The sequence below is a fragment of the Saccopteryx bilineata genome, chromosome 3 (assembly GCF_036850765.1).
Source record: "Saccopteryx bilineata isolate mSacBil1 chromosome 3, mSacBil1_pri_phased_curated, whole genome shotgun sequence".
In the NCBI taxonomy this organism is placed as follows: Eukaryota; Metazoa; Chordata; class Mammalia; order Chiroptera; family Emballonuridae; genus Saccopteryx; species Saccopteryx bilineata.
In genome coordinates this window covers 103,335,504-103,361,128 of record NC_089492.1, presented here as the reverse complement: position 1 = coordinate 103,361,128, position 25,625 = coordinate 103,335,504, and the positions used below count along the sequence as shown (strand labels likewise).

The following is a 25,625-nucleotide window of genomic DNA, read 5'->3' as shown; positions in this document are numbered from 1 at the left end:
CTTCCTGTTTCCAGCTTCAGAAAAATGCAAAAAAAAAAAAAAAAGATTTGTGCACCTTACTGTATGACAATTTCCCTAAAAATAGTGGATATAATGCCTTCTTAAAGGAAGCATCATGATTCTGGAGAACTAGAAGACTAAAGCAGAGGGGCCACGTCTTCTGTAAAATAATTTCCAACATACATAAGACCAAAAAACTTCTGGGGCTGGCAATGGCTTTTCCTAATCGGGGTCACAGTCCAGTCCCCCCTAGTTTTGCCCATAAGAAGGGGCTTACTTCCTATTTGCTCTCTGATTCACATGAAGACCCATTTTCCTGTCCACAAACGCCTGATGGGAAATGTGCTGGGGACGCCTACCCTTGGATTCCCCTTCGCCCCCTGACCTTGAGCGTTTCTGCTCAAGTGTCCAGACTATAACACTAGATCCAGACGGTGATGGGCTGCTCCTGAGCCAGGCCTCAGAGGGTCCCAGGGGTTGTAGCACAGCCTGGTCGATCAGGGAGGAAACCAGGGCTGCCAGAAGTGCCAGGAAGTGCCAGGCCTGCCTCACCATTGCCACTGGCAGGTTCAGTGACCTGTGAAAACACCCAGCACTACGAGCCAAGGGAGGGCCCCTTTCAAGAGGAGCACATGTTTTTTCATTAACTTTCAGTTTGGAGGCAAGCTGATCCTAGCACAGGCCCGGGCTCAGCACCCAGGCTGCTGCCAACCTCTTTAGTCTGGGATGACTCATCACAACGCAGACGGCTGCCCTTCCAAGAAGCCCCACCCGGGAAGCTCTGGGCCCTGGATGCAGAGGTGGGAACACAACACTTTCTCTACAATGGAACTTTCCGTCTGGGAGGACTCCCTCCCTCTCATCTACCCAAGCTGATTCAAGAGCAGAAGGTACCCAAAGATGGCTAAGCCCAGTGTTTCAAAATGCTGGGTTGTGGGGGTGGGAGGAGGAAGAACTGGAGTCACTGCTTCAGCCCTTAGGGACGAAGCCTCAAGGCCAGGCTCATAACCACACGCAAAAGTGGGCAACGGTGGGAATGTAAAATGGTTTAGCTGCTGTGGAAAACAGCCTGGCAGTTCCTCAAAAAATTAAAAATAGAATGCCCATTTGACCCAGCAACTCCACTTCTGGATATATACCCTAAAGAATTAAAAGGAAGGTCTAGAAAAGATACTTGTACAGCCATATTCATAGTAGCATTATTCATAACAGCCAAAAGGTAGAAGCAACCCAAGTATCCATTGGTAGATGGACGGATAAACTAAATGTGGTATATCCATACAATGGAATATTATTCAGTCTTAAAAAAGAAGGAAATCCTCACAGATAAAACTCAGCAGGTCAGAAACACACACCACTGATAACTCTACTTCTAAAAGACATCATGGTAGACACTGAAAAGCTAGTGAAATCTGAGTGTTTGACCTCTTGTCTTTGTAGTCAGGAGATGAGGCTAGCACACTGGTGATTTAGGGGCATGTGTGTGTAGGAAGATTAAGGGCCTGCTCCATAAATCTTCTATCTCAAATGGATCAGAAAAGCCAATATCTGCTCACTGGTACCACACAACCTAGCTTGAAAAGATCATGTACCCCACATTGGGTTACCATGGCAGAACTTCCTTCAGCTATTCAACTTGATGAGTTAGTAATAAAGACCTGGTTCAAGAACCAGTGCACCGAAAGGAGGAAGCAGCAGCCACAATCTTGGCCAAGTCTTGCACTAGAAGGACTAAAGCAGATCATGTCAGAGAAGGAGGAAGAGGCCCCTTTACTAGTAACTCCTACAAACACTCATCCCATGAGTCCTAACATCGCAGATGTCTAGGACTATGAACCACCTGAGCCTTCTGGTATCAAACGACCTGGAGGGGCTGTCATCTCTGTGTGGAATTTATCATGGGATTCTCAGCCTCATGATCTCTAGCAGATATGTGTGGGTGTCTCTGATCTTCCTTGGGCCTCCATTCCCTATACAACTATGGATATGCCTTATCTGGGAATGATCACCCAAGCAGTCTAGATCAATATCTCTTCCCATAGGGCCCTGGTGGAAGGGATATGGCTGTGACTGACCTTCAGTGTGATGGCTCACACATCCACAAGCTCTTGAGAAAGGTCTGTGGCCCAAATCTTGCCAAACTGAGTAACATTTCCAAATACTTTTAATGGGTTGACTCCAATTTAAACAGACTAAACAGACCAGTTATTTATCTTTTTCTGTAATAAGAAATCCCTCTACCTTTCATCATTGCCTGAAATTTCTGTTGTCTGAGTCGCCTGAGCCAAATTTCAATATCAAGGGCAATCAATGGTAAGTGCCTTAGGAGGAAGCAGAAACCAGTTAAGTTTTTCTTGGAGCCTAGCTTGTCCGAATTGAGCTTAGCACCATGAAAGCATCCCAACTCAAATAAAAAGTAACATGATTCTGATGTTTTATGTTTTTAGAAAGGTATAAGATTTGCCCTATGTGAATGAATAAACAGATAAAAAATATAGATTCTCAGTTGGCGTGTAGATATCAGATAATTCAACCACAGTTTACATCCCAACAGATGTGGGTAACACAGGAAAAGGTGGTAATTGTGCCTAACAACTAAGAATAATGCTGTTAGAATTTATTAAATTAAGCAAATTTTGAAGAGGAATCAAATGTTTCATTATGATGAAGTATTTGATGGGGCTAGTGAATCTATTGAATTGTTAATAATTTTGGTTAGTGGGTGAGATTTCGATATTGGTCATTAATATTCTCATAGTTGAAATACAATGATGGCTTTTAATGAATGATTGATTTGCACTCAATAGATGTATGATAAAGTCTTACAATCCTTATTTTTCAAGAATTAAATTAATTATATTTGTTTAGAGCTTTGAAGGATTTTCATTTATATTAACCCACATTCTTAATCCAGTCCTGATAATATAGATTTTAAGGAAAGGAGTAATGTTACAATCAGTGAGTACAGAGGATTATTTATTTATGTTCTTGAATTGTTATTTTATTTTTATGTTATTTACTAATGAAAATATAGTTAATGATGTGGAATAGGACAATTGTATTTAGAAGTATAGAGTAAGTAGAGCTGTAACAGCTATTAACGTTGGTAAAACAATGTGATTGCTTTTTGTTATTTTTTGAATAATTATTTATTTGGGTAGAAATCCTGAAAGTAGGAAAAGGCCTCCTAACGATAATATGAAAATGGTAATAGACGTAGTAATCAAGGGCATTTTATATCATGTATATGAGAACAATAATGTTGAACTAAATAGAAATAACATGAATGTAATGAGTGTTATAAATTAATAGGTTTAAGATTATTGTAATTGGATTATAAATTATAATTGTTGTTATTCATCCTATGTGAGCAATTGATGAATAAGCTATAATTTTTTTGTAGCTGGGTTTGATTTAGACTTCCTCACTCTCATAGTATAATTGATAAAATGGATATAGTCAATTTATTTGTTGTATTAACGAATGGTACAATTTGATATAAAATTGATATTGGTGCAAATTTCTTCTTGTAAATAAAATTTGACCTGATATTTAAAGTGGAAAAAAGAAAAAAGAATGAAATCCTGCCATATGTGACAACATGGGTGAACCTTAAGTACATTATGCTATATGAAATAAGCCAGTCACAAAAAGACAAATACTCTATGATCCCACTCTCTATGAAGTTCCTACATTAGTCAAACTCATAGAGACAGAAAGTGGAACGGTGGCTGCCAGGGGCAGGGGAAGCGGGGAATGAGGAGTGATTTAATGGGTAAGGGCTTTCAGTTCTGCAAAATAAAGAGTCTCCAAAAAATGCATATGCTTTCATCTAGTATGTAACTCTACTTCTTGGAATTTAACTTTAAAAAAGTTAATGATGTATGTAAAAATTCTCAAGGATATCCAACGCAGCAGTATTTATAATGGGAAAAAAAGAGAGAGAGAGATTTAACACACAGGTCCAATTAACAGGGAACAAGTTTGCTAAATTACAATAGATCCTTACAATGAAATGCTTGCTATGAAACCACTTTAAGTAGTGATGCAGATGTGTACTGGAAACTGGTTCACAAAAACATTAACTTTAAAAAATATGACTGTAGGCCCTGGCCGGTTGGTTCAGTGGTAGAGAGTCGGCCTGGCATGCGTAAGTCCCAGGTTCATTCCTGGCCAGGGCACACAGGAGAGGCGCCCATCTGCTTCTCCACCCCTCCCCCTCTCCTTCCTCTCTGTCTCTCTCTTCCCCTCCCACAGCCAAGGCTCCATTGGAGCAAAGTTGACCCGGGCGATGGCTCCCTGGCCTCTGCCCCAGGTGCTAGAGTGGCTCTGGTCGAGACAGAGCAACGCCCGGAGGGGCAGAGCATCGCCCCCTGGTGGGCGTGCCGGGTGGATCCTGGTTGGGCGCATGCGGGAGTCTCTCTGACTGCCTCCCCATTTCCAGCTTCAGAAAAATACAAAAAAAAGAAAAAAAAAAAGATTGTATGAACTTATTTTTGTTTAAAAAAATATATGAACTTAAAAAAATTGGAAGGATATATTTCAAAATGTTTATAGAGTTTGAAGTTTCCCCAAACACAAAATGGGATTACATATTAGCAATGCCCACCTCATAGTGTGTCCATGGAAATTCAATTAGATGATACTATAAAGAGTAGAATGCCTGATCAGGCGGTGGCGCAGTGGCTAGAGCATCAGATTGGGACACAAAGGACCCAGGTTTGAAACCCCAAGGTCGCCGGCTTGAGCGCAGGCTCGCCAGCTTGAGCACAGGGTCTCTGGCTTGAGAATGGGATCAAAGACATGACCCAATGGTTGCTGACTTGAGCAAGGGGTTACTTGGTCTGCTGTAGCCCACGGGTCAAGGCACATATGAGAAAGCAATCAATGAATAATTAAGGTGCTGCAACAAAGAATTGATGTTTCTCACCTCTCTCCTTTCTTGTCTGTCTGTCCCTATCTGTCCCTCTCTCTCTGTCTCTGTAAAAAAAAAAAAAAAAAAAGCAAAAAGCAGAATGTATGCTCTCAGAAAATGTTTTCAAGTCATCCTCACACTGACCTCCTAGATAGGGGTTTAGCCCTTCCTTGGAATGAATGACACATGGAAAATCTAATTCAGGGAGAAGAGATTCCTTCCAACACCACACAGCTAAAAGTGACTGAGTCCAGACTAGACCCAGGTCTTTGTCTTCAGTTCTGTCTGTCCTCTCAGCTGAGATTCTAGGTGTCTTTCCTTACCCTCTGGTCACTCAGGGATTCCCAAATCTTTGGCTTCTGGCCAGCCCACGGTGGCTCACCTTTCCCACATGTATCTATGGCTGAGTTATTTATAGCTGTTTACCCTAGTGCTGAAGCCAGTGTCTCAGATGCACCCCTCAAAGCCGGGTCCACACTCCACACCCCACTGACTCTCAGGGGTGGCCTCCCACAATGGAAGGCAGGGCTTCCGACAGGAGATGTGGGGAGACCACACCAACGGCTTCCCCCCCAGCCCTATTGTATCTCTCCTGTGACTCTGTTTACCATCTTGCCATTTTGTATCCGCAGCCCAGAAAGCCACACAAAGAAGGTTGGTGTGCACACAATTAACACTCCTGCCTCCTTCCAAGATGCCCAAGAGTGGCCTGCTCGTGCCTCTCCACCTGAAGCCAGGCTCCACTCCATGGACCAGTCCAGGGCCAGGGCCACAGAACCAGAAGTGCTGACCTGCTTCCCCACAGGGCAAACAGAGCATGCTCCTTTGAGAAGGAACCCAAAATACACAGCTAATTCCTGCCATACCACCACTAACAAACAAACAAACCAACCAAAAAACCAAATCCCAAATTGGTCACCATATCCTGCCCTAGAGGAGACCTAGTATTCTTTCTTTTCTTTTCTTTTTTTTTTTTTTTGGTATTTTTCTGAAGCTGGAAACAGGGAGAGACAGTCAGACAGACTCCCGCATGCGCCTGACCGGGATCCACCCGGCACGCCCACCAGGGGCGACGCTCTGCCCCTCCGGGGCATCGCTCTGCCACGACCAGAGCCACCCTAGCGCCTGGGGCAGAGGCCAAGGAGCCATCCCCAGCGCCCAGGCCATCTTTGCTCCAATGGAGCCTTGGCTGCGGGAGGGGAAGAGAGAGACAGAGAGGAAGGAGAGGGGAAGGGTGGAGAAGCAGATGGGCGCTTCTCTTATGTGCCCTGGCCGGGAATCGAACCCGGGTCCCCCACACGCCAGGCCGACGCTCTACCGCTGAGCCAACCGGCCAGGGCCTCTTTTATTTTCTTGTTTTAATAAGCCACAAAATCCCAGCTGGGAGCAGAACAGCTGGGGTGGCACTGGCTGAATGAGCCAAAAAAGAGAAACTAACCGTGAGGGGCCAGGAGAAGAGAATGCAGATCATAATTCTCACAGCTGTTCGGTGTTCTTTACATCTTTACTTGTCACAGCACCTTCACAATTTACGTAGCATCTCACTGCAGTGTTTCGGGTGCACAGGGCCAGCCTGCCCAGAGCACGAACTATGGCCCTCCTGGCGCTGAGCTGCGAGCGGAAGGAAAGGGCTTGGCGAGGCTGAAACACAGCTCCTCTGTGGGGCCACAGCCAGCCCCAGATTGGTCCTGGGGCAGGACTCACACTGGAGACACAGCGGGAGGTGGAGGGAATCAAGCCACACTGAGTTAGCGCCAGAAATGGAAGCGACATGGGAAAGCTTACAGAGAAGGAAGCCTTCCGCCATGGAACAGGCCTCTGAGGTGGAAAATGGCACCAGGGCTTTTGGGGGCTGAACTGGGAAAGGTTTGAGATGTCTGCAGGCCCTGACGCATCCTGCACGTCCATCCGAGATGGGAGTAACCCTCAGGGCTCAGATCAACAAAAAGGAGGGCAGCGTGTCAACCTGGATCCACAAAGGCTCGTCCTAGGGTCTAGAGCCCAGACCCCTCTGCTCCAGACATCCTCAGACACTGCTGACTAGCAGGCGGGCCCTAGTCTAGGGGAAACAGGCTGTGCCACAGCAGCCATGGTGGGGCTCCCTGGGGCCACAGTGCTAGAACAGCAGCATCAAGGGACATCCTGAGCCTTACTGCCGGGCTTTCAATGCCCCCTTATTTCCCACTCCCTCCTACATGCACCCCTCTCTCAGCTCCAGAAAGGTGCAATTACACCCCACCTTTATTTAAGCAAGTCACCTTCACTTCCCTTTGGATTCAACCTGGAATGCATCTCTCCCACTCAACTCCCAGTGATTTCTCCTTAAGTTCACCTCCCAGCTCACCTGGGAAGGCTCCACACTAGCTGTCTCACTCACGTCCCTCTCTAGAACACAGCAGTCCAAGCAAACCAGTATTCCTTGGATGAGCCCAAAAGCCAGAGTCAGAGAGAGCCAAGTTCAAATTATGACCTGGCTACTACTGGTGTAACTGGGTGAGTCAGTTCTGCCTCAGCTCTGAGCTTCTGCCCTTTGAACCTCTTTCATCTATTTTGGTAACAGCACCTTGATTTTCCTATGAAGAACCCATCCTCCCAGCAACCCCACTGAACGGCCAGCTTTGCTAAGGACCCCTTTACCCTGGGGACAATTCAAGATTAAGGATCAAGTCAGATAATCAGGGTCGGAAATTCTCTACTCTTTCTAAAGGTAGGAAGCAGAAAGACCAGGCCCTATCAGAAGTTAGGACTAGGGCCTGGGAAAGGCCTGATCCCCCAAACCTCACAAGGCCCCCCACTGCTGCAGTTCTCACACCCTTCTGGGCAACCAGATGCAGCTCGGGGGGCAGGGGCATGGAAACCCCAGCCTAGCCCACGGGTTACCCATGATACTGAGGGCCGGGATGCTGCCAGGAGCCTGGGGGTCTACTGCTGAGAGACAGAACCTCTAGTCCTGGATCTAGATCCACGGACCCTGGGTCCGTGTCTTTGGCTCCAGTTTCTCATCTGTGGAGATGATCCAGGGCCACATACCCAAAGGCTTATTATCAGCTCTCAGGAGCTGCTGAGGCAGAGAAACCCCAGTCTTGGCAAATGAGGCCTCAGACCGCTCAACTCAGAAGGCTACCCCAGGTGGGACAGGCCTGTTTGGAAGTGGACTGCCGAGGAGCTGTGGCCCCAGAGGGGATGTCACAAACCCCCCTCGTGCGTGTCAAGGTAGAGCTCCCCACAGAACAGGACTCGGGCGCAGCCGCACGGCCAGGGCCCCACAGCCTGGCAGCAGGTCCACGGCCTGCCACAGCCACGTTAATAAGCTGCAGACCAGTCACGTCTGGGGTGCTTGCGTGGCCTGGTGTTTCCCACAGCAGACTGCACTGGCACTATGGCCTGTGGATGAAGAGACTGGGCAGGAAAGAGTGGCACCAGGTAGCTCATGACTCATCAGTTCTGCCTCGGGCAGCTCAGCTCCTCCCCCAGAGCAGCTGCTCTCCTAGAGCCATGTCACTCCTGCACACCGCACACCGTGGCAGGCTTTGCTCACCTGCCTGACGCCTTCGCAGGGAGGGCCCTTAACTGTTCCTCTTGGGGCCCTGGTAGGCACTGGCTGAGTCGGCTCCTGGCAAATTTTACTTTTTTCTGTGGGAGATGGGCCTTGAGGGGTACAACTGTAATCAGGAGGAACATACTGACAGCCCTGTATACAACTGGGGAGATGTGCTGAGCCAAGGCCCACATGAGACTGGAGGGAGAGTATGCTGTAGGCTGAACAACCGAAGGGAGCCTCCTGGTGAAGGAGGCACTGTGCTGTGTCTGTGTCTGACAGGAATATTAGGGTTATTTATGTGTGAGGGCAGTGGCCCAAGAAAAGGTGAAGGAACAGAACTTTGTCCATCATGCTAGGACAGACCTCATCTGCCTGTAGTATGGGGCTCTGGGGAGGAAGGAGGGGGAGAGGATACTGGGGCGCAGAAGAAATGAGCACCTGTGCTCGAGGGGCTCTCAGTTCAGTGGTGAGGCGGGCTGACAACCATGAGCACACCCAGTCAAGCGAGCAGGGTTCTGCTAAGGACTTTATTATGAGAGTGAGCGACACTTAGGCCTTCTGAGGAGAATCTGGAAACCAAACTATTCTAGATTGTTTTTAATACAAAGTAAATGGAAGATTCTCCCCTCCCCCAACAAACTGAAGCGGTGGTGGGCTGCACCGTCAATCGCCTGCACCATCAATCGCCTGCACTTGGATCGGCTGGGAACATATCCTTTCCCAGGGCAATCCCCTGGTCTGACATGCTCGGGCAGGGGGCTGGCATAAGTCACAACAGGGCCATTGCAGAGCCGGGGGACAAGGGTAGGAGTGGGGTAGGCTCCCCATTCTGAACCAAGGTGAGTGATGCTAACATATAAAAGCAAATTTCCTGGAGAGCTGGCCCGCTGACAGCACGGTACTGGGCGGCTTCTGCACAAGCAGACCCACGGGACAGTGGTACGGGGCTGCGCTGGGGGCTGGGGCTGCGCTGGGGGCTGCAGATCCGGCTCAGGGCGAAGGAAGCCAGGATAGGCTAACGTCCCCTATTTCCACAAAGTCCAGTTAGGGCCCCCTCTGGGCTACCCTCAGGGACAGGATGATGGAACCCAAAGGCACTGTCCCTCAGGGCTGGCCCCCAGCCTCTGCAGTAAGTGCCAGGAGCCTCTTTCTATCCCGGGCTCCTGCATCCCCTGCCTCCTCCTTGTCTGCACAAACCCATCTCAGAGGCAACCAGAACTGCTGCTCCCCACCACCCTCTGGTGGGCTTCTCTGTCACAGGCAGTACACAAGCTGGAGAGACAAACACCTGGCCACCAACAGGCTGCAGGGCCTGGCCTGGGAGCCTGCACTTCCACCAAGCTCCTGGGTGGTACATGTGCGGTATTCTTGTCCTCTCTCCCCCATCAGACCTTCAGTTTCCACAGGGAAGGGCCCACACTCCATTTCTGAGTATACCACCGAAGTCAGGTGCACCAGAGGGGCTCGGGAAAATAGTACTTGGAGAATGAAGGACTGAACAGGATTCTGACAGGCACGGAGAGGGCCCTCAGCTCTGCCCAGGGCCGACAGTGACTTGGAAGCAGCTGGCCACGGACAGGCCTCTTACTGAGTGGCAGACAAGTCAACCTGGCTGGAGCAGGAGCTAGGAAGAGGCAGTTTTTCTTTCAACAGCACAGGCTCTGACAGGGCCCCGCCCACCTCCTGAGGGCCCAAACTGACTAAAACAAACCCCTTGCTCACAAATGGAGTCAGGACCAATGATCAACCACCCCCAACCCCTACTCTCTACATGGAGAGACCCACTGGGTCCCCCCAAACCTAGGAAAAGCAACGGCATGCACACTCTGGAGGCCACGTGCATGGTCTCAAGCACACGCAGGGTCAGGTGAACCACAGCATACCGAGCAGCAGGGCAGTCACTGCGACAGGACAGGGGGGACAGGAAGAGAGGAGGCAGGCAAGTGGGAGGCCACATGCAGTCAGTGAGGGGCAGAGAGCTGGCGCAACCCACGACTGAGCAGCACCCGCCACGGCGCCCGGCTCCTTACCTCCCCTGCCGGACCTCTGACCACCAAGAAGCTGGAGGCGTGCTGGAAAGAGTAGAGAGCAGGAGACAGGGAGCAGTAGGTACCCAGCCAGTTCTACAGGAAAAAAAGTGCTGGAAAGGACCCCCAAGGAAAGGTGTTAGGTTTGGGAAGTCTATGGCAGAAGTGGTTTCCAAGAGGCCCAAAAGACCCAAATGCCAAATAAGGATCACCCCCAAGACCGGCCTGTGCCAGGGGCCCAGAGAAGGGGATGATGGCATACAGGGAAGAGAGTCCACAGACTGGACCACCCCAGATGGGCACCTGGCCTCCTGCAGGCTGGGGCTGTCCAGGGCGACACTCTCGGCAGGTTTGCTGGGATGGTGGGAACAGTCTCTCAATGGGGAAAGGGTCCCAGGGCCCCAGCAGTGGACAAACAACACTCAAGAAGCTCCACCCACTAGGAAGAAGAAGGCTGTGCCCTGCACAGATGTCACTGTCAACATCTAGGCGCATATCCCCTTCGGGCCTCAGTTTTCTCATATATAAGATGGGAGAGCATTCCTATCTGTGATGGCAAGAAGGTGACAAATACTCTACCAATGCCAGACACCAAATCCCACAGGGCCACACGCATTTCTAGACTTTTCTCTGGGGGTTGGTTTGTGCTAAAATAGGGAAATGTTCAAAAATTCCAGATTGCTGGGCAGAAGAGCTCCGGAGCCTCAGGGTCACCAAGGCCCATGCCACAGGCGCTGTGATCCCAGGGCTCAGGGTCCAGGGAAGAAGGAGCCTGAAGCACCAAGTATGGGGTAGAGCTTTTACCGGCATGAAACACCGTCAGGGTCCAGTTCAGTGGCACTGTTACCCCAGTCGGGCCATCCCTAGCCCCCTATATAATGAAATTCCTATATCACCGATCCTATGTGCCTGGGTCTCCACCAGAACATGCCTCGCCCTGGGAGCTGGTTCTGACCTGCCCATCAATGGGTCCTGGCACCGCCTCCCTGGGCCACTCACAGCAGTACCCAACAACTCTGAGAAGTGACAGACTGCTCTAAACCATCGAGTACCTGACTTGTAGCCAATGTCGGCCACCAGCACCAGCCTGACAATGGGATGACACATTTTTTTAGCCTTTCTCAACCTGGTTACACAACTGACTCCCCTTGGTCATGGTAACCCTGGGAGGGCAGGTATTACAACCCCATCTGATAAAAAAGTCGACTGCAGCTAAGAAAGGTGAAGAGGTAATCTGCCCAAAGGCACACATAAGGGTAGCTAGTTGTTGACAGAGCCAGGTTGAGAACCCGAGTCTTCTGGGCTCCAGCCTGCTGTCCCCATCAGCCAGCTACCACTGGTGGGCACCTGCCTGGTCAGCACCTGGGCACCACCAGGGGTGATGTTTCTTGGACATTGGCCTGGCAGGCTCACCCTCAACCCAGCATCTGCTGCCCTGCAGCTGCTGCCTGCTCCTGGCACAGGGGGCCCTGAGGGTAATGCGCTGGGCACGGGCGTGGGGGGCAAAGCCGGTGCTCACACCTACCTTTGATGACAAAGGCCTCTGCCAGCAGCCGCATCTGATACAGGGGCTTGCTCTCCACGGACATGTCGTCGATCCCAGCACGAGCATACATGCTGATGGCGTCTCGGTAGGAGCCCTCCACGTAGTGCAGCTTGCCCAGGATCAGCATGGCCTCACACAGGTACTGCGGCTGAAAGGACAAGGACCACATTAGCAGGCTCCTGTGCCAAAGTCCCTGCCTAGGCAGGATGAACACCCTCTCACTGAGTCACGACAACTTGCCTAAGACACTGCTCAGTAACCTCATCCTACTCCGTGAAGCCTTCCCTGACCCTCGAGCACAGGCCGAGGGCTCCCTTCTCTCCACACCTGCAGTCTGTGGTACTTATTAAAATTCTTATTGACATTCTTACTGAAATTCTGAAAGGAGTCCCTCACTGTTTCACATGTGTGTCTTAAGCGCCTAGTTACACTGCAGGCAATACAGCATTAGATGAAAGTCCTTGGAAAGAGCCCATGCAGTGAACGGCCTCAAGCTGAAGCCCCACACAACAGCAGGGCCTCTGTGGGGAGACGGCCACACCAGCAGGGTGGGATAGAAGAGATGGGGAGACAAAGGCTGCTGGGCCCCTGTCCCATCTTATCAGAAGCAAGTAAAAGTGCACAATCAAGTGCCGGAATTCAAACCTGTTCTTTTTGCCCTACTTTTTCAAGTGCTGCTTATGCCCAAATTTCCACCCCACACAAGGACTCTCGGGCCCCAAGGTGGTCTGGTTGGCCCTGCCCAAGAGTTATGGCCTTGGACTTGGGCCTGGCTTCAGGATCTCGCACCTTTTGAGGCTACTTGCCCTAGCCTGCTGCCTCCATTTCTGTGCTCAGCAGGCCCACCACCCTTCGGCCAGGCTCCGGGCACTGTCCCTACCCCAGCCTCTGTCACCACAGGAAGGTGTGTCCCTGACTCCCTGTGGGCAGATCAGACTCTGGGTCACATGTGATAGACCTCAGGTGAAGCCTTCGGCACTCCCCACCATCTACTGCCCTCTCAGAAGCCAAAACTGAGAGAAATGGAGCACAGCACAGCGTCTGTAAATACACATTCTGCCTTTGCCTTTGTTCACACAGGCCCCCTATCTGGAACAGTCTCCCCTTTTTCTCAAGCTATCCAGATCCTCTTCTATCCTTTGGGGCTTTGCTCAGAGGCCCACCTCCTCCAGGAAGCCTCCCTGATTACCAGGGAGCTCACTTTTACTGCATTCCTACAATGCCTCTTTCAAATGGACCGATTTGGCCTGAGCAGGAGGTAGCACAATGGATAGAGGTTTGGCCTGGAATGCTGAGGACCTAGGTTCGAAATCCCAAGGTCACTGGCTTGAGTGTGGGCTCGCCGGCTTGAGCATGGTACCATAGACATGCCCCCCTGTTCACTGGGGCTTGAGCCCAAAGGTCACTGGCCTGAGCACGAGGTCACTCGCTCTGCTGGAGGCCCCTCAGTGAAGGCACATATGAGAAAGCAATCAATGAACAACTAAGATGCCACAACGAAGAATTGATGTTTCTCATCTCTCTCCCTTCCAGCCTATCTGTCCCCCATCCCCACTATCTTAAAAAAAAAAAAAAAAAAAGGACAGATTTGGCTCCTGCAAGCCTGACTTGCTGACTATCATGAACTCTCAAAAGCTGAATTTTTCAAGGGCATTTGCTAGCCTCCCCATAGGCCACTCTGGGCCAGGGCCATAGATCACACATCCCCCAGGGCATGCAGTCCGTGGTCTCCCTCCAAAATGGGCATCATCTCTGCTATTCTCTCCACTGGTCTCAAGCCAAAGGCACATTTCCTCCCTGCTCGCCTTATGGCCTTATTTTCCCATTGTGTGGGAGAGGTCTTAACTCCTACTCCTCACCTCCCATGACAGCAATGTCAATGGCATTAATAGGGCAAAGTCCAGAAAAGAGCTTTGAACTTTTCTTTAGAAAGTAGCGAGATAAATCACATCATGAGTAATTATTATTATTATCCTCTTCTACCATAAACAGGGAAAAGAGCCGCTAAGCTCAGAAGGACGAGTTTCAGGGCATGATGACAGGGTGGAGCTCAGTGGCTCCTGGTGGACCAATGACAGTTTACAGTAGAGCTTCTTCCAAGCTGGGGAAAAAAATCAAGGACAATGTGGCAAATGTTTCATAAAGCTAAATTTATACTATTTAAAAGGCTGCCCTTAATTCTGAAAGCATATTTGTCTTGCATTTTGGTGTTAAGATGCATTTTCTTTTATGGATGACAGTGATGATGACAGAAAATGGTATGGTTTTGCTTTTATTTTTTGAATGTCCCTATTTGGCAGAATTGAAAGTTGACTACACTCTGTGGGACCCACACACTTGAGTTTGAAATGTTCTTGGCCTGCCAATCCAATAGTCAGGGAACCCCAGGACTTTGGTCCAGTGGAAGGATGCTAAGTAGGAAGTCTGCTGTGGAGCAGGCATGTCACCCAGTCTTTCTGCCTCACTGTCACTCTGTCAATAAAAAGGGAAGAATGAGCACATGTGAATACCCAAGTCAGAGGAGAGAACACACGAAAAAACACTTCCCAGAGGCAATACAGGACTTGCAAACCTAGAAGTGTCACCATCATCACTAACGTGCATCCAACTCTCTCTGACATTATTTTATCTCCACTCCAGGACTTAGGGACACAGCATCGAGAAGTAGCAAAGAGCGTGAGAACTCGGGATGCAGAGACGAACAGGACTGTTCAATGCCGGACCTGCTACTGTGGTCCTTGGCTGCGCACTTAACCTCTCCTGGGTCTCAGTTTCTTCGCCTGGAAAACGGGGATGCTAGGTAATGCCACTGAGAGGGTTCCCATGAGGCACCCATGAGATGGCGCAGTGCCTGGTGCTCAGTGGGTAAGTTATGACAAATGGTTCGTTTTCACCGACCTCCACAGAACTGAGCTGAGCAGGACCTCTGCGGTCACGGAGAGTAGATTTCAAACTACACTGAGGAGGTGCTTCTGGGCCCATCTCGTCTCCACTTTCCTCGTCCCATCACAGTTACTCAGAGGATGTGGGACTCCACCTAGGATTTCATCTGCTGCCAGGAAAAATCACCCCCTCCCCCAGCTACACTCTGGCCTTTGGGGTGAGATAGAGCATCCCATAAACTACTTTTAATATCTTATTTTGCCAGATCAACGTCAAGTGTTTGGCTCTGGCCTGGATAACAGGGAATTTCTCAATGTTATCGGTGCCTGTGTATGTCTTTGATGAATAAAGCATGGTAAAATTTGTATTTAATACATGTGATGTGGCAGACAAAACAGTTTGCACAACAATACATGTGTATACTCTTCGGCCAGGACAAAGAAGGAGGCACTGGCAAGGAGAAGGCTCCAAGTAAAGTTCTCGGTGCAAGAGAGCAACTTCTAAATATATACCCTATGACTGCAGTAAACAGGGAAAGCTTTCTATGTGTGTACGGGTGTTTGTTCACACACAGAGAAACAAGTGTGGGACATACAGCCAATGGTGACCAGTGCCCAGCTCTGGAGAGGGAATGGCTGGGGGGTAAGGGTGGCAGAGCCCGGACTGTTATTTATTATTCAAACGGCTTGTTTATGTACTGAAATTACCATAAGCAAGGGTCATATTTATTTTCAAAACAATTTTTTTTTCTTTTTTTTTTTTCTTTCTGAAGTTAGAAATGGGGAGGCAGTCAGACAGACTCCCACATGCGCCCGACCAGGATCCACCCGGCATGCCCACCAGGGGGCGATGCTCTGCCCATCTGGCGCGTCGCTCTGTTGCGACCAGAGCCATTCTAGCACCTGAGGCAGAGGCCACAGACCCATCCTCAGCGCTCGGGTCAACTTTGCTCCAATGGAGCCTTGGCTGCGGAGGGGAAGAGAGAGACAGAGAGGAAGGAGAGGGGGAGGGGTGGAGAAGCAGATGGGCGCTTCTCCTGTGTGCCCTGGCCGGGAATCGAACCTGGGACTCCTGCATGCCAGGCAGATGCTCTACCACTGAGCCAACCGGCCAGGGCTATTTTCAAAACAATTTTTAAATATTTAATGCAGTCTATTAGAAAGAAAAAAAATTGAAAGGGGTCTTAGTGGGAAAAGCTTGGGACACAACAATCAAATCTAACCCTTTTAACTGGCAGATGGGGAACTGGAAGGCCCGAGAGGTCAGAGGACATGCTATTTTAATCCGATAAAAAAATCTCCCAGGGCTGCAATAATCCCTGTCAAGGAGTCTAAATGCAGTAACCTTAAACTTCCAAAACACGTTTCCTGCACTGCTTACAGAAAAAGCAGGACACTTCTTGGTGTGGTGTTCCAGTCCCCATTCTCTAGGCCCAGTATACTCTTATAACCTAATTACTCACCATTCCCTTTCACGGTTGCTAACTGACATATTTTAATGAAATTCTTGTAAGAGGTGCCCTTCGATCACACACTGCTTCCTTAGCTTGGAATGCCCTGTCTTATCTCTGTATATCCATCTCCCTTCCCCTTCAAGGTCCAGCCCTCCTCCCAGAGTCCAATTCTAGTACTACCATCCCCGAGCTGGCTCCTACCTGAGCTCAAGGAGTGTCCTCTTGGACTTGCCTCCGCATGTACATCATGCCTGTGGCATGTGTCACAGTCCACACTGGACCATGTGATGATAAGATTTAACTTCCTAGTAGACCTGCAACCTCCCGGAGGACAGGGTCCATGCTGGACTCATCTTTATTGCCCTCAAAGTACACAACACAATGCCTTGCACAAAGCTGGTTGCCATCAAATGTTTAGGTCAATAAACGTATTACTTTAGACCATCTCTTGAAAAATCATATCTTCTTTGGGTCTCTAATGACATACCAGTACCTTTACTGTATAGTTCAGGATACACTTTAATCTAGGACAGTCTCAAACTTTAACGTGCAAAAAATTACCCAGAGAGTTTGTTAAATGCAGATTCTAATTCAGATTTTGCATTTCTAACCAGCTTTCAGATCATGCCCAATCTATAGGTGGGAGGACCATGCTTTGAGTAGTAAAGATCTAGAGAAAGCTGTGACTATACTTTCTATTATACCTCTCCTCGGTGCCTTGTATACAGTAGGTGGTCAATAAATGCCTTTGGACTTAAACTAGCTCACCCTGCTATTGAGCTCTTCCGTCGCTAGTCAGCTCTGCATATATGCCTGTTTCCAACTAGATCTTGGGCTCACTGAGGTTTTATTTGCCTGAAACTCCCAAAGAGCACCCAGGACCAGGACCCAGGACCTGGTTGACATACAAGGTCAACCAGGAATTAATAGAAATATAACTTAAGCACATGTGTAATTTAAATATTCTAATCACATTAAAAAAGGTATAAATAGGTAAAATTAATTTTAATAACACTTTATTTAACACAATTTACCCAAGATATTATCATCTGAATATGTAATCAATGTCAAGAATTAATGATCTGCCTGACCAGGCAGTGGCACAGTGGATAGAATGTCAGACTGGGATGCAGAGGACTCAGGCTTGAAACCCTGAGGTCGCCAGATTGAGCATGGGCCCACTAGCTTGAGCGCGGGGTCACTGGCTTGAGCATGGAATCATAGACATGATCCCATGGTCACTGGCTTGAGCCCAAAAATAGCTGGCTTGAACCCCAAGGTCGTTGGCTTGAGCAAGGGGTCACTTGCTCTGCTGTAGCCCCTGGGTCAAGGCAAATACGAGAAAGCAATCAATGAACAACTAAGGAGCCACCATGAAGAATTGATGCTTCTCATCTCTCTCCCTTCCTGTCTGTCTGTCCCTATCTGCCTCTTTCTCTGTCTCTGTCACAAAAAAAGAAAAAAAAAGAATTAATTATCTTTTACAGTCTGTGTTTTGTACTAAGTTTTTGAAATCCAGTATATGTTTTATAACTATAGCACATCTCAATCTGGAAAAGCCATATTTCAAGTGTACCTGTGGCTAGTGGCTACTGTACTAAACAGCACAAAGCCAACCTTAAGAGACACTTGCTGCTCAGGTGACCACATGACCCAGGAGGTTGACAGCGGATAGGAGGCAAGAGAAGAAAGGGAACCCCAGCCTGGGGCGCTGACAACTTACCGACAGCCTCCCCTGGTTGAGAATACTACTCAGATAGTTCCTGGCTTCATTCATCTTCGGCTCACTCTTCTCCAGCAGAGGGATGGAGTCTTTTATCTTGGCATTGTTCTCTTTCAGACACTGCTCCAAGAGGGCCTCAGCCAGGAGCAACTTTCCAAAGTCCTCTGAAAAACAGGGCAGATCCCCTGAACATGGCAAATGTGGAGATTGGCACAAGTCCACAGTCCTTGTACCAACCCAACTACCCGAACCAGGTGTATGCACGGCCCAGGTCCGAGAAATCAATAAAAACAGTTTCCATAAACTTAAGCAGCCTTAAAAATAAAATAACAAAGGAGGTATTCCACTACTGTACCAGCACCAATTGCCCATATGGGTTTATTTTCTGTAGTTCAGTGGTTGAGGAGGCAGAGTTCCTAGGACTTGGGACAAAGTCCCAGAATTTAAAATGAGGGACAAAGTCACACCCATGCCGCATTGTGCGTACTAAGTTCTTAAAACCAACAAGGAATTTCTCCAAGTGACCAAAGAAGAAAAATGTATGAAGCAATTCAATAACACATTTTCCTAATTTCCACATAACCCTACTTGGTTTTCTCCAGTATGAAGGAATTTTATTTAACATGACCCGGGGAGAACCTAGCCACCATTAAGGTGGGAAGCAGATTCACTTCTGCAATAAGGCAAATCCTTGAACAGGTTTAGTACCAGCACTTTCTGGAATTCTCTCACATATGTTAGCTGATCTGCAGACTTCACCACCTAGCAGGTGAATTTATACTGCTTGCTTAATTTGCCGTCTTCCCCACCACACTGAAAACTCCAATCTTGTGACCACCATACTCCCGCTGCCTATAGCAAAGACTACTTGGGTTGGGCTGGGATTCAGGTGTTCAGTGTGTAGGGCCAAGGTCAAGTGTGCTTTGATATTTGATAGCCTTGGGTGGCTGTGCTTAATGCGACTGGCTCATTGCCCTTCACCTTCAACCAGGGCAAGGACCAGGCCCACCACTCAATATAGGTGCCCTTTCATATTAGAAAGACAGGTGAATTACCAGCTGCCTAACCCACATCATTAATGAGAAATAGCTGTTTGCAGAATATTGGAAATACAAGACCAGGAGCACCTTTCATGGGTTTTCCTCCTACTCCTGCCTGCCCCACCGGTTGATGACAGCCCGTCCGGAGCAGGACTCCCAGGAAGAATCCATTCTGCACTCTTCCAACTAGAAAGAGGATGAAGCACGAGCCAGGCCCTGGAAAATGCTGTGTCTGGCCTTAAGGACCTTTTCCTTGTCTGTTTTGGAGAAATGTTACAACCTTGCCATGTGCCTACTGGAGATAAGAATTGTAAACTGACCACTTTACTTAAGACATCAGTCCTCCTCCATTCCTCCCAGCCACTCTGGCCCTGGGATGGCTGGGGTTCTACCTACAATCCCGAGGCAGCCTGGGGCTCAATGTCACCAGTCTTCCCTCTGCGCCCTTGAAGATTACAAAATGATGAAACAGGTGAGGAAACCCCTTACTACACACAAATAGCTGCCCAGTGAATCGGATCCTCTCCACTACCCCAGGAGGAAGCCATAAGGCTCAGGGGGCTATGTGCCAATCCAGAATGTTTCCAGGAATGTGTGTGTGGACCCATCTCCTCATAGAGCTCTTTCTCCTGCCAGGAAGGCATTCTCAGACCTATCCAGTTATGCCACTAACTCCACACTCTCATGACCACCGCAGTTTGCTCACAACACAAAGCCACTGGTCCCAAGCTGCATGCCTCTGAGGAAGCCTCTCCATCTGTATGGGAGGGAGAGTCCATGCAGAGAGTGTCCCAAAGCCCAGATCCCACAGTACAGCCACAGAAAATTTTCCCTCCCTCTGAAAACGGCATAGCCTTCTAGCAGATCCTTTGCTATACCTACGTCACGATTTCTAAAATTAACTTTTGGAGGAAATGGTGAGACAAGTACCTGGTTCAAATTATCATCCATCGCTGGTAGAGTAGAAGTTGGCAGGACACTTCTATAAAGGGCAATTTAGCAACAACTATCAAAATTATTTTTGTACATTCCCATGGACTCAGCAATTCTGCTCCAACAGATGTCCTTGCAAATGTATGAAGCAACTTGCATACAAGGTCACTCCTGCAGCGTTCTTTGTAATAGCAGAAAGTTAGAGACAACCTGTATGTCCATCACCAGGAGGCTGATTAAAGCATGGTACATCCATAAAAAGGAATACCACGCTGTCATAAAAAGGAATGAGCATGCTATTATGGAATGCACTCCAAAATAAATTGAGAAATAGGCAGAGTCCACACAGTGGACATAATGGGCCACTGTGTGTTTATGCACGCATAAAAATATGTAAAGCATACATAACATGTAATAACCTTGCAGGGTTATAGGGAAAGGGGGCAGACATGGAGGGAGGCTGCTCACTCTTGACTGTGGGTACCTTTGGAAGTTGACTCATGTGGATGTATTAAGCAGTCACATCAACCCCAGAAGGGACTCATTTTCTTCTTCTCTTTTTTTCTTTTTTGTATTGTATTTTTCTGAAGTTGGAAACAGGGAGGCAGTCAGACTCCCGCATGCTCCCGACCAGGATCCACCCAGCATGCCCACCAGGGGGCAATGCTCTGCCCATCTGGGGTACCGCTCTGTTACAACCAGAGCCATTCTAGCGCCTGAGGCAAAGGCCATAAAGCCATCCTCAGCGCCCTGGCCAACTTTGCTCCAATGGAGCCTTGGCTATGGGAGGGGAAGACAGAGACAGAGAGGAAGGAGAGGAGGAGGGGTGGAGAAGCAGATGGGCGCTTCTCCTGTGTGCCCTGGCCGGGAATCAAACCCGGGACTCCTGCACACCAGGCTGACGCTCTACCACTGAACCAACCGGCCAGGGCTGGGACTCTTTTTCATTTCCAAATTTCAGCCAGAAGGAGGGGTGGGACGCTCAGAAGCAGGTGTCTGAGCAGCAGCCCAAGGGTGGGTCTCCAAGCAAATTGCTCTTCTCATCACCTGTTTGCCTCTGTAATACTAGGGGTGGGGTTAGGAACCGGCTTCTGGCAAGGAACCACCCCTTCCCAGGCTCCACCTCCCCAGCTGGTCCCCGCCCTCCAGTACACTTAGGCTGAGAACAGTAGCACTCCACCCAGTTCACAGCAGCAGACCCATCCCGCCACCTGGCCCCACCTCTGCCACCCAACTGCCAGGCCCAGAGTTCCCCACGGTTCACTGGCTCAGTTTTTTCTTAGTGCCTAGCGAAACCAGCTTTCTTCCAGGCAACCCTCAATCTTGAAATACTCCCCAGGGCACGCACCACTCCTCAAAATAATGGGAGTGTTCTCTGAACACTTGATGCTCAAACTGTGGCCCGTGGACTGGAACAGGTAGATCTATGAGTGTGATCCAGTCCCTGAAGGTAAGCGCAGAAATTTAGAGTACACATTCACAAAGGTTGGTAATAACGTGACAGAACGATTTTGGATCTGTTGAATCAAATAATGAAAAAACTGAGAGGAGGGGTAAAAGTTTGTGTATCTTATGCAAGTATCAGAGCACATCAGATTGGGAATTCAAGAATACAAAACAGGTCCTTCACAGATCGCTTGAGAAGCACTGCTCTAAACTACATGAGTGCCTTTTAAAAAGAAAGGGGGACTAATATTTGTTGAGGGTCTATTCAGTGCCAAGTACTTTATTATATAGTATCATTGAATTAGCACAGCCCTAAAAGGTAGATATTATTCCCATTTTATAGATAATAATAAAGATAAGCAGTATTGTTATGGTCACAGCCTGTAACAATAATATACAATAGTTTGTCTCTCTTGCATTCCATGCAGTGTAGAGCTTCTGGTAGCTTAGAAATAAAGAATAGTCTAAGAGCTGTAAATAGTAGGTTAAAAGTGAGTAGTAATTCCAAGGGCAGGAATAAGAACTGTCCTCACTGTAGTATACCTATGAATTTCAGACTATTTTGTAAATATTTCAGGTCCTTCTCCTGAGCCGTGTGTGTGTGTGTGTGTGTGTGTGTGTGTGTGTGTGACAGAGATAGAGAAAGACAGACAGAGGGACAGATAGGGACAGATAGACAGGAAGGGAGAGAGATGAGAAGCATCAAATCTTCGTTGCGGCACCTTAGTTGTTCATGTAGTGACCCCTTGCTCAAGCCAGCGACCTTGGGTCCAAGCTGGTGAGCTTTTGCTCAAACCAGATGAGCCCGCGCTCAAGCTGGCAACCTCGGGGTCTCGAACCTGGACCCTCTGCGTCCCAGTCCAATGCTCTAGCCACTGTGCCACCGCCAGGTCAGGCTCCTGAGCCTTTTTGCCCTCCTCTTCACCCCCTCCCCAACTCAATCTCTCTGACTTAGGAGACACTCAGTAGGTGTTGTGAATTCACTCCCTTTACTTTCTTGCTCACTTCTTCTCCCTGAGCCAGCCACTCTTCCCCTTCTTTTCCCCCTTTCTTTCCATCGACTGTTCACAACTGGCCAGTCTATGGAACTGAAGGATATTCTGCAATCAAAAGTTCTAGATTTCGGCCTGACCTGTGGTGGCGCAGTGGATAAAGCGTCGACCTGGAACGCTGAGGTCGCCGGTTCGAAACCCTGGGCTTGCCCAGTCAAGGCACATATGGGAGTTGATGCTTTCTGCTCCTCCCCTCCCTCTCTAAAATAAATAAAATCTTTAAAAAAAAAAAAAAAAGTTCTAGATTTCAGTTGGTAAATAAGAATCCAGGTGGACAGAGGCTTTCCTGTCTTTCTCTAAAGGTAAAGCAAATTGCTTTTTATCATGTTGTCCAAAATCTCCCCCGTAGCCAGTCTGGGATAAGTGTCCCAGCTTCTCCCCTCCCAGGGCAGCAGGAAGCCTTCCTGACAGATAAGCTCCAGGAGCCTGAGTGCTGCTTCTGGCAGCCCAGCCCAGACCCCAGTGAGGACACCACTTAGTGGCTACCCAGTCTGCCCACCCACCTTGTTGTGAAGGCCTTTGGCAGCTAGCTTCCTTTCTGCTCCCACCCATGTCCAGGCCTTTCTTAGGGTGCCACATTACAGAGACCCATTTCTAGGACACCTGCCTCCTCCCCGCACCCACACTTACAGGACAGTTTTCACCTTTCCACGACCTGCCAATTCGCTGTCCAGAAACGTGGGTCCAGCCAGCGGGCTCAGAGTTCAGACCAAGCCCTTCCTCACTGGGTCAAATGGGGACACAGCAGTCTCTGCAGCTGCTCACCTCTCAGGACTGCAGAGGGTTGGGACCTTCCACCCATCCAGAGAGGAAGAAGAGGTCGAAACACCTGCCTCAAATATCCCCGCTAACTTCACCTGAAGAAACACTCGGAAAAATCTTCGGGTTAAAAAAAAAAGATGGGTGTGTGTGCATACAGATTAGGAGAGACTCAAGATGGATAGAGAGAGGGGCAGACATGTGACATAGCAAGTATAGTAATAGAATATCAGAATCAGGGAGGTGAGTATATAGATATTTGCTGCAAAATTCTTTCAACTTTGCTGTCTGAGATCTTCGTAGTAAAATGTTGGAGGGAAAAAGAGAGACCCAATCTATTAACCAAATGCACTGTGTGGCCTTATTTGGATCCTGACTTTAACAAGTGAACTGTAACATGTAGTCATTAAATTTTTGTGTGGGGGGGTGTGGAGAATGGTATGGCAATGATACTTTTCAAGAGTTCTTATTTAATAACCACATGCTGAAATATTGCAGTGCGAGGGGGGAATGGGGGAAGAAATAGCTCAAACAAGATTGCTCGTGAGTTCATAATCAAGGACGCTGATGTTGGACACATGAGATTCATTCTCTTTACTTTTTTGGTGTCTTGGAAATTTTTCATAATGAAGTGTTCTTTTTCTTTAGCCACCTGCACGGGCTCTCTGTTTTTGCATGAACCAACCCCACCACAAACAGTTGTTCTCTGGGGTTCCCCTGCTTCATCCTGACCAAATCTAAGCCGGATATGAGTTTGAAAGTAAATGTGCAAAAGTAGCAACCACCTTCCCCCTGGGTCGGTGGCAAGGAACAGCCTCCCCAGACAGGAAAAGGGGGTAGGGGCCCCTTCTGAGGGAGCATCTCCCGGTCTGTCACTCCCAACAGAGGGGCCCCCAGCTTGGTCCCTGCCTCCTACTCCCGGCAGTAAAATCCATGCTCTGGGATTTTTAGTTCCTGAAGGAAATCTCACAGATACAGCAGGGCCTCAGGAACTCACTCTGCAAAATGGGGTTCAACTGGGGTTTGGCTTCCCCCTCAGTACCTTCCTTCTCCCAAATTATATAACTGTTGAAGCTTCCGGTCACTGACTATAAATCTATCTAACAGGCCAGGTGGGAGTTTAAGAATCTCCTTCCTGGTTTGCAGGTAGGTCAGCGCCAGTACCCTCCAGAAAACAGGTTCTCAGTCCCCTGAGTGATCAAGAACCCCTTGGAGAGAGAAGCAAAATAGCAGTCAATCAAGAATAAAAAAACAAAAACATGCTACACATATGGACTTTGGGAGTCACTTGTTTTCCTTGCTTGTGTGTGGGGGCATTTTGGAATAGTGTATTTGGATTTAACAGTCGGGGGAAATCACTCACCGAACCAAACCCAAAAGTTGGCAGGAGAGACCCCCCACCATCCCTCGATCTCTCTTGGCTGGTAGTTCCCATACTGAAGCCAGGCCAGGCTCCATGCACCCCACTCTGTCACTAGTAGTGGTAGCAGGGCCTCAAGCTTGGGTACATGCTCTGCCACATAAACATTGCGTGATCTCTCTGAGTCTTGGTGTCCCTGTGTTTAAAATGGGGACAATAATTACTGCCTTCCCCACAGGGTTGTTTAGAAAAGTGGAAAAAAAATATAGAGAGACAGCACTTTATAAACAATGTCATACCAGTGTTTCCCAATAATGCTTCATAGAATAGGGTAAGGTAAGTTTGAGAAATGTGGTATTTATACTCTAACCTTGGCTTTTATATCACATACAGGCAAACATTATGAAAGGCCCTGAGAAGTCCTGCAGTTTTAAAAAGTCTGTTTAATGATATTTAATCCACTAGGTCCAATTTCTTAACTTGTGTGGCTCTCTAAATCCTTCCTTCCTGGGGTACCAATAAATTAACTACTCAATGTCCTTGAGACCTCTGAAGAATAGCTTAGGAAATACAGCTCTACATGGACTCGAGGAGGCCCTGTTCCTGTCTTAGTTGCAGTATGTTTCTCTGCAGGGCCATTCTGACTCAGATTCCCACATCTCTCCCAGGTCTTAATGCCCTCTGTGTGGGTCACTTCCCATTCTTACCATCACCAGACTCACCCCATGATATAACTCCACACAGGGTACAGAGGGGAACCTGCAACTTATCTATTTTGTCCTGAAAAGGGGGCCTCATCAACTTTCCCCATATATGCTCTGGCCACTGCTCTTCACTGTGACGCTTTAGACCTACCTCAAAGGTTCATCGCAACTCCTCCATCCCTGTCACCTGGCCTCTCTCAGTGTCCTTCTCTCCTTCCTCCTCACTGAGTAGAAACACTGCCC

At 48.5% G+C, this 25,625-nt stretch overlaps 1 protein-coding gene across 2 annotated transcripts in view; it reads right to left on the bottom strand.

Moving 5' to 3' along the window:
* TTC7A (tetratricopeptide repeat domain 7A) overlaps nucleotides 1-25,625 on the bottom strand; it is a 133,905-nt gene that overhangs the window by 106,687 nt on the left and 1,593 nt on the right. For both annotated transcript variants that reach the window (XM_066267061.1, XM_066267062.1), the window contains exons 2-3: nucleotides 18,089-18,252; nucleotides 12,009-12,177 (exon numbers count right to left, since the gene is read on the bottom strand). In XM_066267061.1, the coding sequence (XP_066123158.1) occupies nucleotides 12,009-12,177; nucleotides 18,089-18,252 (333 nt within the window). The remainder of the gene's footprint in view (nucleotides 1-12,008; nucleotides 12,178-18,088; nucleotides 18,253-25,625) is intronic.